The sequence below is a fragment of the Kryptolebias marmoratus genome, linkage group LG2 (genome assembly GCF_001649575.2).
Source record: "Kryptolebias marmoratus isolate JLee-2015 linkage group LG2, ASM164957v2, whole genome shotgun sequence".
In the NCBI taxonomy this organism is placed as follows: Eukaryota; Metazoa; Chordata; class Actinopteri; order Cyprinodontiformes; family Rivulidae; genus Kryptolebias; species Kryptolebias marmoratus.
Genome location: NC_051431.1, coordinates 17,009,600 through 17,027,375, shown reverse-complemented (window position 1 = coordinate 17,027,375; position 17,776 = coordinate 17,009,600). Strand labels below are relative to the sequence as shown.

Sequence of the window (17,776 nt, the reverse complement as noted above, 5' to 3'; positions counted from 1 at the left end):
AATTTTTTCTTCCTTTCCTATTTTCTTTCTCTCTTCGTTTCCTTCCTTCTTTTCCCTTCACTTCCTTCCTTTGTTCCTACCTGCGCTTCCTTCCTTCCTCTTTCCTTCCTTCACCCGTCTTTTAACTTTGTTTGTCTCTCTCTTCATTCATTTCCATCACCCTCTCTTTCTTTCTTTTTTCTACTTTTTGCTTCACTTCCTTGCTCCCTTCTTCCTTTCTTCCACCCTTTCTTCCTTCCTTCCCTCCCTCCCTCCCTTTCTGTCGCTCTCCCTTCTTTCCTTTCCCACTTTTTTGCTCCCCCTTCTTCCTTTCTAATTCAGTTTCATATGAGAGTATCGTTTTGAAATACATGTTTTGAGATGAAGAGGCGAAAACGAATCTCAGCCTACATATTGGTTTTGTCAACACGAGGAAATCAATGTTAAAAATAAACAGCTTTGTTGGTGCCGACAAAGCAACGCGGCACAGTCCACTCTCTCTTTCTGATCATCATTATAGGTACAATCATCATCACCGTAATCATCTTTGTGAGCCACACACTACTCCTCAGCTGAATGTGTGTTAATGGCTTTGCAGCTGTCATATAATGCCTTTCAAACGGCACCGCACAAGCCCGTCACTTCCATTAGACTGAATCTCTTCAAATTTCCCGTGAGACTTTGCTCCACTCTGCTTTGACTGAGCATTTTGCTCCCACTGAACAGATCTCATTTTGCCAGACAGGCTCAATCCTTCCGACTACATTAGCAACAGCTCTGCCACAAGGCGTGAGTGACTCCTAATGATGGACAAACCAAAAAGGCTCGTTTCCTGCACCGTCTGCTTCATTTATCCATAAAGTCTGGCCAATCAGGGATTAAAAGAGATACATTTAGATGGATGAAGATATTTGGAGGTGTTTAGAATCTAAACTGCTGAGTTTATTGTCTTTTAATTAGATTAGAATTTATTTACTTTACACCAATCGCATTTGATTTGGCTTATCTCTGCCTTTACCAACAGGAAACACATTAATCATCGCTGAGAAGCGAACAAGTGGAGGATTTTGAAAATCTGAAAGGTTACAGAGAGTGGGAGAAGTGACTTACGTGGGCGATGCTGATACCACAGTAGATGGAGAAAGCTGTGGCTAGATCCTCATCAAAGCGGTTGAACCACGGCCCGTTCATTTTATTCACCAACTCGGCTACACCAATCACCTCTAAAAGAGAGGGATTTGGAGAGGAGGAGGACAAGAGAGAAAGATAAAAAGACGAGGAGTGAGAGAGGATGATATTAATAGGGGAGGGAAGAAAAAAAAAATTTGGGAAATGATTTAGTGAGAAAGATGGAGGCAGAGAGAGTTGATGAGGAAGAAGAATCAGAGGATTGAGATAAAAGTTGAGGACAAAACACGAAGAGGAGCAAAATGTAACTCAAACAAGTCTGGCAATTTAGATTATTTCATGAATCAGATATAAAAAGATCTGAATTTAGGCTGTTCATCAGACAGTTTTCTTTACGGAGACAAATGAGACTGAACGTAAACAGAAGCAGCTGGTTCAGGCTGCACCTTAAAAACAAAGCTGCGATTTCTGAAATAACTGAGTGAAGATGGACCAAAGTGCACTTTAGGCACTTCAGCAGACACAGGGATGTGATGTAACCGCTGTTTGTGCTATTCTGAGAGAGCACCTGGCTCAAAATGTAGCTTCACTTTCTGAAACAAAAAGAGGAAGACAGGATACTCTGTGCTGCAGACAGTTCATAATGCTGTAAAAACAAATGTGATAAAAACCTTTTATTCCATTTTCATTTTAGTTGCAAAACCTAAAATAATCAGCACCACAGAAACAACCTTTATAACTACTGTAGTATATTCAAAGTACTGTAAGAGAAGAAGGAAGTTTAGGTTATATACATTCATCTGTACACTTTTTGGACAACAATGTTTCTCTTTTTGCCCTAACTTATTGTTTTAAGACTTATCGATAAAGTTTTACAGTGTTTAATTACAAATTTTATGTAGTTTTACCATTTTAAGGATTATACCATTTTGTCAACATCTTTTAATGCAAATTAAATTTAAAATCCAATCAAATATACTTTTTCCCCCTCCATGAAAGGAACTTCTTTTACCCAGAAAAGAAGACAATCCTGAAATTTGAGAGTTAAACTATAAGAAATATTTAACATTTCAACAAAACACATAACAAGACTTTATATTAACACAACTTTCTTTCGGGCTAAAGATATTTTATATGTTAATCTTTTCACCTCCCATTATGGATAGTCCCAAATGTTGGAATGTTAGTTTGAATTTATTATTATTTCTTTAATTGTCTTATAATATCTGGGTGATTAAACACAAGGCGGCTGGGCTTCTGGCCTTAAATATCTCTGTTAATTAACTGTTTTCTTGCCTTTTACATTCAGAATGAATAAATGAATAAAAGCGAGTGTCAGGTTTATTTACCGTTGTTCTCGTCTTTGATGGGGAAGCAGAGGATGTTCCGCGTCCTGAAGCCGGTGCTGTCGTCGACGCCGCGGTAGAAGAGGGGATGGGAGTAAGCATCCTTAATGTTCAAAATCTGACCGGTGGTCGCGACGTGGCCCGCGATGCCCTGATCGGCCGGGATACGAAACTCGTTCTGCATTCACACACACACACACACACACACACACACACAACTGTTATTGTCACACTCATTTAGGTTGTGAAAAATGACTGCATTTAAAAGCATGTTTGTTTTTACTTAATAGCTGACAAAAGACAGAAAGAAGGAAAACAAGAAACGTGGCAGCGAATAATGAGATGGTAAAAAGCTGAATCTCCCAAGCAGTGAGCTAAGCCTGCCTGTCACTTGCCAGCTTTCTAATAAATGCATAAAATGACCCAATTTATTTATTTTTTTGTTGACGAAGCAAACACATCGAGTTTATCTGAAACAACTAGGCTAGAAGGAAGCTGTAAGAAGGGCCACAGAGCTGCAAAAAAGATGCTACGCAGTTAAATGTGCACATTCAAGTTAGAGATAAAGCAACAGAAGAACCTAATAAAGGGTCGGACCACCAGAACAGCTTCACTGCACTTTAGCTCTGATTCTTTAAGTCCCTGGAGCTCTGCTGGAGGGGAAGATCATTATTCTTCCAAAGCAGAGCCTCGTTTAGTCTTAAAATGGGTACAAATGTTACGCTTGTTTTCTTTTTTTTAAATTATATACTGTTCCCATTTTTAAAATTTTTTTTTGCTCAAACAATTCAAACAATATAGATGTTTGATTCATCCTGCCACTCCTGTCAGGATGATTTTTTAATTTCTCAACACAGGTTCATACAGATCTCTGGGGGCTCATTAAGGTGACAACAGGACCCAAACTAAGGTGCAGGTTTCTGTTTTATTTATTAGTCTTGTGCAAATAAGTACACTCGCCTTCATTTGTGATGTTTTATGCATCACATTATAATAATAATGAAATATTTAGACTTTATCAGGTTTTAAATGAGAGAAATGCAACTTCAGATGAACAAATGATTAATTAATTCAAGTGCATTTGATTGGAAGCTTTTGACAACTGATTTTATATTTAATTTCTAGGAAAGCAGAACTTTTCTTTTTGTTTTGTTTTTTACACATTTTTGTTATGCAACTCATAATGAGTATGTATGTAAATCTGAGGCTTTAAATTTTTGTCCTGAAAGCCCAAATCTTGATTTAAAACGGGTTATACTTGTAAAAAAAACAACAACACTTGTTTGCTTTACCTCCTCCTCACTAACCACACCTCCATCGAAGACCTTTGCCACTAACTCGTGGCTCACTCGATCCAGCAGGAACACTGAACAACTAGAAGAAGAGAGAGCGACAAAATCAGAGAAAAAGATGGGGAAAACGGCGCAAAGCTGAAAACTCTAGGAGGTTTAATCTCACTCTCTCTCAGGAACATTTTGCAGCTTTTAACGAATCAGGTGAGTTGGTCAAGAACAAATCGCTGAAACTGTCTTTTTTAGACGCACACAGAGGCATGCACTCTCTTTCAGACACACATTCAAACCTCCTTGTTAGCATGAATCAGAGGGCTTACATCTCTGCATCGCTGAGGTTCCTGGCCTCCACTATAATTTCCTGTAACAGCACCGACACGTCATCTGAAAGAGTCGGGGAGAGGGGGAAGAGAAAGGCGGCAGGAATTAAAAGGAAAACAGAGGAAATCATAGGAGTGCACCAAAGCCCGGGCTGACAGAAACACAGATTACGACACGAGTACCTGTGGATCAGCTGCACAAGCCGATAAGAGCTTTTTGTAATCATACGTTGAGTCCAGTGAGTGGCAATTTGCTCCACCACTGGATCAATTTTTTGTACCTGCAATCATGATAAATCAACAATGACATATTCTATTGTTGGCGCTCGCTGTTTCATAAGAATGGAAGTGGCCCCGGTGTAATCATGTGACGGGGCCGAGCCATCATTTTTAATGCCTTTTTGATTTTATGTTCATGATTCTGGCTGTTATCACCTTTATGGTCAGAGATGGCTCATTCAATTACGTGCGCCGTTTGTTTCAACAGGTGACGGTTTAAGTGTCTCCCCATTAATGCAAATCTTTCCCACCAGTGTCTGTTCCACACAGACAGTCGGACAAAGAGCGCTGCAGACAGACAGAATCCGAAAGAGACGACGATAGAGAGGATTTACCCAAGTGTGTGAAGAGATTCTTGGCCACTTGTAGGAGCGCCTACGCAGGGAAACAGAAACAAGCTCCTGAAAATGCAGCTCTGTGTTCAGGAGCAGGATTCATGTGTGGTATAAATGTGTGTGTGTGTGTGTGTGTGTGTGTGTGTTATACCTGACATTCCACTTTTAGTTTCTGTTCTTTCTGAAAGGCCAGAGTGGAAGTGAGGACCGTTGATGTGTAGCAGAAACAGTGCTGGATGGCGTGCTCGTCCACCTCTGTGTGTCTGCAGATCAAAACACTCGATGAAATACTCAATCTAAGCAGTTATAAAACTTTTACTAAATATTCTGACAACCAACAGGTTGTCTTGCTTTAGCTTCTTTCGAATCACTGTCAGATGACCTTCATGTGGGTTCACCTTTATCCGTCATTGTTGTTTATTTTATTTTTTTCTGTGTAAGTTTTTGGGTTCCTTGTATTCTGAGTACTTTCAGTAATCTGTTTATTGTAATCCAGTATTGTTGTATGTTTAGTTTGTTTTTATCGCCCGCCATTGAAGGCGAAAAGGCAGCAACGTTCTAGCTTGTGTCTGTCGGCTTGTATTTGTTTGCCTGTTGTGTTTGCAAAACATGTCATGAACCAGCAAATGAATTTTCATAAACTCCACTCAAGATGTCCGCCACCTTAGCAAACACAAAAATGGCGATACCTCAGTCAGTTTTACCCCCCAAATCTGGAAAAAATTTATTGCGATCATTAAACTGTAAATACAAACAATTTCACATAAGGATTTGGAATTATTTGCAGGACATAACAAATGGGCCCAGTATAGAAGTGAAGGACCAACAATTATGAGACATTAAATTCAATAAATTACAGGAAAACGTTCAAAGGTAATTCATCATTCAGACCTTTGGGGGCCAAAGTCTGATGAGTATAAATCCAATAAGCTTCATAGAGTGGAGTAACATGTCAAGGGATCCACCCCGGGGCGGTAAGCAAACAAGTTCAATATCACAACACCTTCATTTATTGGACTCATTTGTTATGTCTCCTGGATTTCAAGTCCTTGGATGAATGTGTTTGCATTTGTTCTTCAATCTCTGTATACACTTTTTGTTTATATGCTTTTGTACTGTTTTAGTGTTAATTTATATAAGTGGTTTGTAGTGATTTTTTATTTATTTGTGATGTCTGTATTGTTGGGATCTTAGGTCCATTCCCTATTTAAGATGATATTCGCATTTCTTGAAACTGAGATGTTGCAATAAACCTCCGTAAGTTTGAACAGTGTGTGGGATTGTCTTTTTGCTTCCTTGGATTCAGTTGTCTCTCTCAGGATGTACAAAGAATTTTAGTTTGTTTTGAACAGCAAATAAGCTCAGATTTAGCTTGTTAGTAGTTGAGAGTCATGCCCAATTTATTCTTTAGGAGCTAACTGATCCCACAATATGTGTTTTTAAAACTTTAACTTTAACTATTGGAGTCATCTCTGTTGGTTAGTGAATTATATTATTATTGTTCTTAAAACCTCTGAATCCAACTTTTTGGGTCAACAACTTAACAATTATGATGTTTGCTCCACCACATTTCAGACGACAACACTGCTCTTTCACCTTTTTTTCCTTTTTTTATACATATGACCAGGTTATAAATCATATATTATATTAGAAACAATGCTCTACATAACATCAGTTTATAGAAATTTATACTTAAGTAAAATAAAAACTCCAAACTAGGCTGTTTTGCGTTACATAAAATGTTTTTCTGCTAATTCCAGTCAAATAGGGTAGTGAGTTTTTATGAGTTGCTGCTGCGATTTGAAAGGGCAGACAGGATACCTTATCTGTCTGACAAAAACGACAAAAGAATTTACAGTTTAAGATTAATGCTACAGTAAAATATCCAAAATGACAAAAGAATGGCAGTAATTTTGATTTCCTACATGCACTAATTGCTGCTGTGGTGTTTGAACTGACTTGCTGCATTAAAGCGACAAAACAGTGACCTCAGCAATGCAAGAAATTTCCTGCAGTTATCCATCTTTACCTACAGAGAGCAGTGGCACGTTACCGACTCCGGGGTTTTCTCGGTCTCAGCTTAGACACGCAGGAATCCTGACAAAGGAGACAGGAGCCTGCATGGTGGAAACTTTATGACCGGCACTCCGGGGAGTTACACAGAACAACAGCCAGACTGGAGAATAATTTTCTACGGCATTACAGCCGGTTATTTGCAGTCATGACACAGAATTGCATCCGTCTCCACAGGTAGAAAAGCAGCGAGTGGGAGTCCATTTTCAATAAATAGAAATTGGATAGTAAAAGAGCAGAAATACATTACACATAGACAGTGGGCTTATGAAATAATAAGAATGTGGATGCTGGGTTTAGTACTTTTGTGACGCTGCATTGTGGCTGGCTGCTCCAGGAGGCGTTTAGAAAGTGTTCCAGGTCTTGGAAACAAGCCTGACAAGCGACCGCTCTGGCTTCCACAGCACTGCCATCCTCTTATTTGTCAAAGCAAAAAAAGGCAAAATTCAGGTCGATCTGATCATTTTTTTGGCGAAATGCATCAAGTTTCTGCTCTAAAAAGGGTCCAGTTTGTGTTTTGTATCAGCATTTGGTGAAAGATTCAATGACGTTTCAGATAGTTTGTTTGCTGCGTTCTTATCTGCTGGTACAACAACAGAGTTATGGATCTATTAGTGGAACCACACAGTGCAGCCACGCACCTGAGTCCTGCCTTAATAAGCCATATTTCACCAAACTCTGCATTATAAGCCATATGATGAAGAGACGGCTCATCTGCTTGTGCTCGCAGCAAAGGCTGGACTTATCATATTATGTGCTCAATGGAAACCATAATCCCGCTGCTGTTACCATGGTAATGAGATGCCGGCTCCGTCATTACAGCCACTGGCAGGAGGAGAAATCATCGGACATGATCTCTTCTCCTCTGTCTCACAAGAGCGCATAGCATGTCTGTTACGCGTGGAAAAAAAACAACAACAACACACCAAACAAGTTTCCTGACTCTTACCCAAACACACAACCACACTGACAAAAAGCTAAAGAGCCTCTTTACTGATTTCTGTATTCAGGAGATAACAACATTGCTACTGGCAGCACAAACACACACACGAAAACATGCCAAAACACAGTGCTGCCAAAGCAGGCAGCCAAGCCACCCGCTGCTGTTAAGACTCATGACCTGACTCCAGATCATCGCACCGCTATCATCATCACAGCCATCTGGTCACACACACACACACACACACACACACACACACACACACACACACACACACACACACACACACACACACATGCACACATTTTGTGCTCACAGACACAAAGAGAAGATGATTGGAGTTTAAAAGAGCTGTTGTATCCGTTCAGGGGGGCACTTTGAGTCGGGAGATTCTGTCAAAGTCCTGACAGTCGGTGGAAATACCGCAGCCTTCAAAGGAGTCAGCCAGAGGTCTAAATACTTTTCATTAAATGTGTTTCAGCGAAACGGTGCCCCTTTGGACTGCAACATGAAGCAAACCTCAGCTTATGTGGGCTGCAGACTGTTTTATGCTGCTGTTGATGGAGGGCTATCAGCAGCCTGGTGAGGACTTTCCAGAGGTAGTAATGAAAGCTTGGAGGTTTTCTTGTTTAAATCCATTTAGCTGGCAGCTTTGGACTCCTGGAAATATGTCTTTAAAAAAAATCATTCAAAATAAAGACTCCACTCTCATAAGAAAGCAAAGAGACTCAGAAACTGAACCTGGGCACAGGCAGAAAAATAAGATGTGCTTAAAACACCCATGAACAGGTAAAAACCTGACACTTAGGGGGAAAACAGAATAATTTCTGGTATTATCTTTATAATAGCAGACTTAAATCCCAGTGGGAAACGATTACCGAACTCCTAAACATTAGCATTCATCAAGCAACAGATTCACAGAAACAAAATAACTGATGAAGTGTAATGAAAGAAATTATGAAATGAAAGGCCTAATTTTTCCTGATCTGTCATTATGTGCTCTCCCTTCAGACTGTCAACATCATAAACGTTTCCAGCTTTAGCTGATTTAACTAATTAAACATTTCCATCATTTAGATGTAATGTAAGCTGGTAGATGATCTATTTAACTGTCACTTATGAATGTTTACAACCTGCAGAGAGCTCGGGTGTCCACATTTCTGCACTTGTTCCAGCTTTGATCTGAACTATTAACTTTAATGTACAACTTGAAAGGAATTACCAATCAACATATTTTAAAATTATTACTGTTTATTCCACTGATTAGAGAGATGTGTGGTTATATTTTTATTTGATGATAAAAATGTTAAAATCAGCAACTTTTGGTGTTCAGCAACAACCACATGGGCAACCACATGTGGTTTTGTCCACATTTCAGACAAAAAGGATGTTTACAGCAGTGTGTAAAAGTTTTAAACCACCTACTTTTTTTACATTTTGTTTTCCCAGGAGCCAGACTTCATCAGTATGTCTACAGACTTTCTGAAGGTCTTTCAAAATTGTGTTTTTAAAATTTGGTTGCTTTTTCACTTATTTTTTCATCCAATTACTTTCACCGGGTGACAACGTATTGTGCAGTTCGGGCTTGGAAAGTGGACAGTCGGAGGACTCAGACATAAACAGCAGATGAACAGAATCTGAAAGTCATGTCTTTGAAAAACTGGGGGGAAATAAATCCAGGAAAAACCTGGAACAGGACCTGACACATGCGTCCTTCAGTGGTTCTCAAATGGCCCGGCTTCAGGACCCACCATCACCCCTAATAGCAAGCCGTGACTCAAATCGACCCAAATTTTCAACTTCTCAAATTTACCGAATAAAAACAAGGTGCAGTTTGAGTTCCAGATTGTAGAACAGAATATCACAGCAACACAAAATAACAAGTTTAATGACAAACCAAAAGGGGAAATATTGCCTTTTTATCTCAATTACCTACATTTTAATAAAAACCGAAACTCCTCACTTCAGTAGCATCAGCGTTTTTAACAGACTCTGTGCTTTCAAGTACAAACATAAAATAAAAAAGTTCAAGTACTGAGAAGTAGTTTCAGAAAGACTCAAAATTTGTGGCTTTAGCTGATTACTGAATATATAACAAACAACGTCCTAATAAAATTTTCTAGTCACTTATTCAAGTATCAACCATAAGACTAACATAACAATCAGGGTGTTTTTTTCATCGATTTCTTTTACCCGGGGACCCACTGAAAATGGGTCCGCGACCTACTTTAGGGTCACGGCCCACCAGTTGAGAATCCCTGCTTTAGCTGATCATCGACCACATGTCAAGTTTTCCGCTAACAGCTCTTTGAGAATCACCTTGTTGGTGCTAAGATACTATATTATGTGTCAGACTGCGTTATCTTTGGTGTTTCCAATAAGAAATGGGAACAGATTGTGTCTCTGTGACAGGCTGCTGGGAACAAAGAGCCTAATGATCCAATTTCAAATTGTTTCTCTGCCAAGTTGTCTGTTATGTGTCGACACGACACTGGTTCATTCTTGAGTTTAGGAGCCTTTTTATGTCAGAACGATTCAGAGATCAGCAGTAAGTGGCTTGACAAAACCCTGCTTGTGATAATGGTCAGTTACTGAGGGGAAAAGCAGCCAAAGTAAAAAACAAACAAACAAAACGATAATCTCTGAAAAACCCTTCAGAAAGCCTGAAGAACGATTGATCTAGATTGCTTTAAAAGATGCCAAGAAAATCTTGCCTCTTGGAAACAACATTTAGGATGACTCAAGACTTTTCCACAGCACTGAATTAGTCATTAAAGTATCAAGGCTTTCATTTTGCATATATTACATAGGTCCTATCTGTCTTAATATGTGTAACTGAGACTCTATTGCATGTCCAACATTTTGTCCATATTTAAATTTTAATGCACCAGTTTTGCACATTTACTTGAGTTATATATACATCTAAATAAATAAAACAACAAAAACCACAATATGACATCCCTGCTGAGGAACATACAGTTAAAGCTTCCAAGCTGCTGCTGCTGGGCTTCAGTTTTTCTTTTTATCTCTTCTTGAATATACCTTAGCCAATAAGCTGCAGGTTCCCCCTGCAAACTGCAGAACCTAAGCTGCACGGCTCATCAGGCTCCATCCCAACACTCCTATAAGTCACTGTCGTGTAAATCTTTCCATCTACCTGGAGTCAGGAACTGACCAAGAGGGAAAAGCCGAACGGACAGGCGAGTGATCTAAACGTGTTTTAGCACTGAGCTATGACTGTCCCTTTAAAAGAGAGGAGTAATCTGTGGGGAATGGACCCACAACCAAAGGGTTTTGGACATACGTACCTCTCCCCGCCCTGCTTGTTGAAGGCGCAGGCTAAAGCCACCACGTGACCCGTGGCCCTGCTGACCACGGGGACACACAGCATGGAGGAGATCTCACAGCCCAACATGCTGGACAGCTGCCTGCGCTCCTCCTGGGAGGAAAAACGGGCAGAAGGATCAGATCAGACCAGACAGACAGACGGACCGACGGGTCAGCTAGAGGGGGAGACGGATTGGTTCTTACAGCACTGATGTCCTCGAGAGTTATCGACTTTTTCTTCTCGACGACTTGACCGAAGCGTCCAAACATCAGCTGAAGGGAGAAGAAAAATAAAAAAAAAGGGATGAAAACAGGGGCGACTAATAAAGAAGAAAATCTAAAAAGGAGGACGAGGACAAAAGATGTAAAGAAAGATGAAATTACTTCCTCCTTTTAGGAGCAACGTAAATAAATAAATAAATGCTGTTTGTGTTCTCACTGGAGCTTATTTCCTCTGTTATTAGACGGCACAAAGAGTCCACGTTACGGTGTTTTGTGTGTGTGTGTGTGTGGGTGTGTGTGTGTGTGTGTGTGTGTGTGTGTCTACGTAGCTCTCCACACCAACTATTATCAAGATTTCACACATCATTTAGCCCGGGGGACACCGTTTATTCACGCTGTAATGAAAAGCTTGATAGAAAAAAGGCTATATCTGAACTACAAACATGGACAGGAGACCCCAAAGGATGTGATTACTTCTCCTGCCCGGATTTCTTAATTACAACCCCGACTGAGGATTAGAAACATTTACATGTGTGGGGTTTCTATTCTTTTATGTCAGTCAAAAAAACAAAAAACAGGCAGGATTACAACGCTTATATTAGAAGTAAGCTTGTTATTAAGAGCAGCACACAGCTCTGAGGTCCTCAGTTTACCAACACAATGAGAAGAAGGGGGGATGTAATTAAGAAAACTTTTAAAATGATAAATAAATGACTGATCAAACAGGGCAATAAAAAGATAAAGGACTGTGATCATGAGTCGACTCTCCTCTTATCCCGAGATTATGCCGGCTTTATCTTTTTATCTGCAGAAATCAGTTTGTTTCCTCAGGATAACGACACGACATTTAAAAGAACCGACTTCGTTTTCCTGTGATCGCGAGACGATGAAGGTGCAAAAACGAGCGGCTCTTGGGCGCCGCTCAATCTTATGACACTCGGGGATGATATTACCAGCAAGTGAAGTCACGCGTGTGTAACTCTGTTAGCTGGATGCTCCCTGATGTGACATTTTCAGAATCAGAATACTTTAATGATCCCCGGGGGGGAATCAGACGTCAGCATGACCGTCCTGATCTCTGATAGACAAGGAACCCGTCAAAATGATTTCTAATTAAAATGAGAAAATAAACTTATCCAGATAAAAAAAATGTCACTTTAATTGATTATTTTTGAGAAAAGACCCTTGTGTGAATGCTGACAGTACTGTTTTCCTGTTTATAGTTTGTTTTGTAAGTTTTTTTGCTGTCAAACTACTTCATACTTTGTGCTATTTCAACCATTCATATATAAAAACGTTCGGCTCAATTGGGACTAGTGTGCTCTAACTTTTAGTATTTGTAACTTTTATGCTTCTTGATTTATTTCACTTTATTTACAAAAATTTTCCCCATTGAAATACATTGAGATGTCTTCAATTCCTTCAAAAACATAGTTCTATTGCCAAATCTATTTGCTCTAATTTTGTCTTCTTATGCTCGTTTTAGCTTTTAGCTACTGCTTTGCTGAACTTAGCTTCTGTTCTGGTTGTTGTAACTTTAACAGCTCGGTTAAAAGTTCATTCTTCCACAGATTTCACCAAAGTCATTCAGCATTCACACAGAATTTCTCTTCTGACAAAATAAAACCACAATCACTACAAAACAAGTGATGTTAATACAAGATCCTGAGATAAATCACTTGTTAACCTAAGATAATGAGATGAAAATTTATTTTAAGTATATGGCATTTCTGGCTCGGACTGATGAATTTTTGTGAGTGCGTTTTTCTTTTTCTTTTCTTTTTTTTGCCTCACCGGAAAACTGATCTCCTCCTCCAGGACTTTGTCTCCAACGACCTAAATGTCACAGGGGTCAAAAATCACAAGTTTTAAAAATGTTAACAACACTCAAATCACTCTCTGGTATGTGCCACTGCTGAAACGGTTGGAGGACTATGTGTGTGTGTGTGTGTGAGTGTGTGTGTGTGCAGAAGAAAAAAATGAAAAGAGCACGGTGTGAGAAAATTGTTGTGTTGTTTTTGTGTGGTATTTCTAAGTCAAATAAAGAATTTATGTGTGTCAGAGTGATAAAGATGTAGAGAAAATATTTCCTTTGTGTGTGTGTGTGTGTGCGTGTGTGTGTGTGTGTGTATACCTGGCAAAATAGCTGGTGGTTGTCCTCAGACACCAGCAGCAAACAACAACACTGAGACTTTGTCTGCTGCTGCAACTGCAGAGGAACACAAACACAACGTCGCAGCCTTAGTTTATGATAATAAAGAATAGGTTCATCAGATTCAGTCAGATTGTTCCATCAGCGACTGAAATGCAGCCGAGGAGGGCAGAGCCGATCAGAAACCAGCCAGCAGTGGAAATAACCGGGGCTCGGCAGGAGGGAGAGTTTGATAACAGTTCAGCCGCTCTGCAGCACCACCGAAGTGTAATTTAGGCTGATAAACATTTCATACTATTATCAAAAAATAATTACGAAAAACACGACAGAATCAAAGAAGGAATTAATATTTGGGCTACAATCAAAGCAAACTGAAGGGTGAACAAAATTAAGAGGAATGGTTTTAAAGAAAGCCACACTATGAATTTCAAATAAATATTGACATTGAGCAGCTTTATACTTATACACATACTAAAGGGATGGTTTGAATCTTCTGAAGTGGGATTATGTGGAAATGTCACAAATGATTAATATCTTACCTGTTGTTGACAGCTCTTTGAATGACTTCAGTTTGGAAAAGTTTAATTCTGACAAAATGAAGGAGCTAGCAGCTCGTCTTAGTGGGGTCAAGCTCATAGTGGATTGTTCTTTCGTGGGTTTTTGTTATTTCATAATTAAACAATGATCTCACAGACTGACAGCTGGAGAGATATTTATTTTTGACAACTGAGGATCAAAAAAGCTTTTTCCAGCAGTTTTGCAATCTGGAACATCTCTTCCCCGGTTATCTCCATGTCAGGAGGAAGACGCGGCATTAAACGCTCGAACAGACATCGTCTTCACAAATAAGCACGTTTTTATAACATTCTGACTCTAAACAAGGTCGTTTCAGTCACTTGAAATATTCAGCTTCTACACTGCCATCCTAAAACAACTAGAATCTCAAAACGTTTTAGAGAGGTTCATGCAAACTATAATTCTGGGAGGAATAATAAAACCCTTCTCCCAGACTGGGTAGTTTTAAACAGAAAAGGGCGTAAAGGATTACAAAACAGCGTTTGCACAAACTGAGATGAAATTATTGAGATTGTCGTTCTCTAACAAAGCGGCAGTCCACTTTGGTCTCAGACTAGCCTTTAGCTCGTCAGTCTGGTCAGAATTTAACTATTTCTGCAAACTGAGGCTGTTCAAAGAGCTACCTGCAACAGGTAAGATATTAATTGTTCATAACCTTACGCATAAAGAATGCCTGAATAGGTCGGAGCTGTTCCTTCAATTAGGGCTGCACAATAAATCCAATTTATTGTCATCACAACATATGAATATGCAGAATATCAATTTGGCAAATGACTGTGTGGACAGCGATAAATTACACTTTATGACATTCCAAATGTCATGCAGTCACACGCTGCACTGCAATATTATATTTGTCCAATTCAATGGACTCCCACAGCTCTTAAAGCCTTCCCCTGGTTCAGACGATGGTGCCAGAGATGCTATAAAACACACAGAATTTTGTGAACGTCGTGAGGAGTGAAGAAAATGTGGGTTGATCCCAAATGATATCATTGTCACAATACTGATCAATACCAGTGCAGTCGCATCTTTTTAATATCCTGCAGCCCTAATATTAACAAGCATCACACACCAGAAAGAGCACACAGATACTCATGTCATTAAAGGCCGAGCGTTCTTTGAAGGATTGCCCGTTGTTAATCACATTTCATGCCAGGGTTTTAAACGAAGAGCACTTTATAAAGAGAAATGACCGTTACAGCCATTTTGGTCAAACCTTTTAAATGATGTTTTATGCAATCTCATGCAATACTGCGAGATCTTGAGAGATGTGGCAACGCCCGAAGTTTGTGTTAAGGATGGCTCATCTACAACCAACCAAATCTTAGCTCAATATCTGCAAAACTAAGTTACCGCCATTTTTATGTAGGCTAATGTCACTTAGATGTGGTGGCCACAAATTGAATCGACTCCAAAAGTTAATCACTTGCAGATGTACATCCAATAAATACTTTCTGAGCGTGTCATTAAAATCCATCCAGTAGCTTTTGAGCTAGTTTTAATTAGCTCAGTTAATGTCAAAGTTTTAAGCCAAAATATTGTGCAATATGTAGTGCTCAAAGTATATATTGGGGGTGATGCTCAGCTACAACTGCACCAAATTTTAGCCTAATATTTGTAAAATTATCTGAGTTATATCCATTTTTGTGTTTGCTAAAGCCAGGTGGCTGGAAGAACCATCTTGAATTGGGTTGGCTCCAAAGGTTAACCAGTTGTAGAAAACTACCAACTGATTACTTCATAAAAGTTTCAATATGAATTGACCATTGGTTAAATATTCTGCTAACAAACAGACAGAGTTGACTTCAATAGTTCAAGGTTTTGGAGAAACAGATCCTGCCCCATTAGTTTGTGCTCAGAGTATAAGTTGGGGATGACTCTCAGCTACGACATCACCAAGTTTTAGCTCGATATCTATAATAGGATTTAATAAACAACAAAATTATAATGTGAGTTTAGATTAAGACTTGTTATTTTTTATTTTCCTGCTAAAACCAAAAACAAACAAACAAAAAAGGTTTAAAAAGACGAGTGTTTGCTTTCAGTCTTCCTGATGCTGTTCTACCTGCAGAAGTTCAACCAATTTCCTGCTGCTTTGTGGGCAGAGAAACACTTCATTCACATTCATAGACTGAAACACACTCCGAGGAGTAAACACATACTTTTATGCACCAATAACAGAAATGTAGTAGAAACACACACACACATGCACACACATTACAGATCTTCACACAACAATCTTCCCTGTAATCCACAGATCTGGATGGAGAACAAGTGAACAGGAATAAAGACGAGCCACTGCCAACACACTCACCCTCGTGTCACATAAACAAGTCCAATAAAGCACACACACACACATACACACACACACACGCATATGCATGAGACATGTTGCTGCACCCACAAACAATAAGGCCCTCCACCTCCTTTTTCTTTTTTACCCCAAATGCTGTTAATCTCATAAAAGCCGCTCAAAGCTTTTCTCACAAAACTGATGATTCTTCAGGAGCAACAATCCTCCGCTCCTCCTTTTCTCCTCCCTCGCCTCCCCCCGTCTCTACAGCAATAAACAGGCCAAACAAATCGGGTTTTATTTGAGATCTGTTTAAAAAAAAAGACGATGCAGATTTCTGCAGATTCTCAACCTCGCTCAGCCTCTGCTTCCACACGGAGGAAAACGGCTTCAAATGTAGATTTGGAGGCGTCGAGGGAGGTTGCTGAGCCAACCCTTCGCATTGGTTCACTGAGTTGAGGAGGTGCAGTCAGGTTCAGATGGGTTTGACTTAAGCATTAAAGGAGAAAAATGGCCACTAATTATCACCAGCCACTTTGAAAGACAGCCTATAATGAAACTGCCTGTGTCTGTGTGCTCGTTTGTTAGAAAAAGATCTCAAGAATGGAAAATAAAATCGAAAACACTTCCCCGAATGTGCGTCTGCCACTGATTAACTTTTGTAGTCAAGCCAATTCAAGGTGGCTGAAACAGCTAATCGACTATAGCGACACAAAAAAGGTAAAAATTCTGCAGATATTAAGCACAAATTCGGTGCGGTAGAAGCTCACAACACACACTCTGACCTTTGGTTAAAACTTCAGAAATGAAGGCAGCGGGGAGCAAATGTTCCTTCAACAAACGCTACTTTATTACATTGACTGTTTAACAGAAAATGCACTCAGAAGAAGTTTTAATTTTCTAATGACTGCCACAGATAATGGAAAAGTTTGTTTTTTTCTTCTGTAGGAGTGTTATATAAAATGACAAATTAAAAAGAAGATGTTCCTATAATGTTTTTTTTTACTATAAAACAAACTAAGAATAAATGTCTGAATCTTCATATCGAAAAACTGATTTTATGGTAAAAAAAAAGTAGTTTTTTAAATAAGTTTTCTGGTTTAGTTGTTTTCTAAAACTAGTCTTTGGCCTTGTTTAATATCAGATGCTATACGTCCATGAGGTAGTATTCAAACGAGGAGTTAATATTATACAATTTAACATAATTCCCATTTCAACGAATGACACACAACTAATAATTATTTGTAAAATCTAATGAGACTAACCAGGTAATTAGATTACTAGTATTATATCTTAAATAACTCACAGGTCAGCCATCAGAGCACAGATTACAGATGCACTCAAGACATTTTACCAGCATATAAATAAACAAATAAAGAACAAATAGGTCACAGAAGTATATAAGATAACCCTATAATCAAAAATCCTAAAATTAAAACCTTTAATTTGATTTATTATATAACTTGAACGGTCTATAACTCCTGAAATAAACCAAAAAAACAATTCACTGTTTG

General features: G+C 39.1%; 1 protein-coding gene across 3 annotated transcripts in view; it reads right to left on the bottom strand.

Annotated features, from left to right (window-relative positions):
- The window catches only part of LOC108240483 (cGMP-dependent 3',5'-cyclic phosphodiesterase), a 184,368-nt gene that overhangs the window by 12,548 nt on the left and 154,044 nt on the right, over window positions 1–17,776 (bottom strand). For all 3 annotated transcript variants that reach the window (XM_017423981.3, XM_037980007.1, XM_017423982.3), the window contains 10 exons: window positions 13,376–13,450; window positions 13,036–13,077; window positions 11,224–11,292; window positions 11,001–11,131; window positions 4,831–4,942; window positions 4,680–4,719; window positions 4,066–4,129; window positions 3,746–3,827; window positions 2,457–2,631; window positions 1,090–1,202 (listed from right to left, as the gene is read on the bottom strand). In XM_017423981.3, the coding sequence (XP_017279470.1) occupies window positions 1,090–1,202; window positions 2,457–2,631; window positions 3,746–3,827; window positions 4,066–4,129; window positions 4,680–4,719; window positions 4,831–4,942; window positions 11,001–11,131; window positions 11,224–11,292; window positions 13,036–13,077; window positions 13,376–13,450 (903 nt within the window). The remainder of the gene's footprint in view (window positions 1–1,089; window positions 1,203–2,456; window positions 2,632–3,745; window positions 3,828–4,065; window positions 4,130–4,679; window positions 4,720–4,830; window positions 4,943–11,000; window positions 11,132–11,223; window positions 11,293–13,035; window positions 13,078–13,375; window positions 13,451–17,776) is intronic.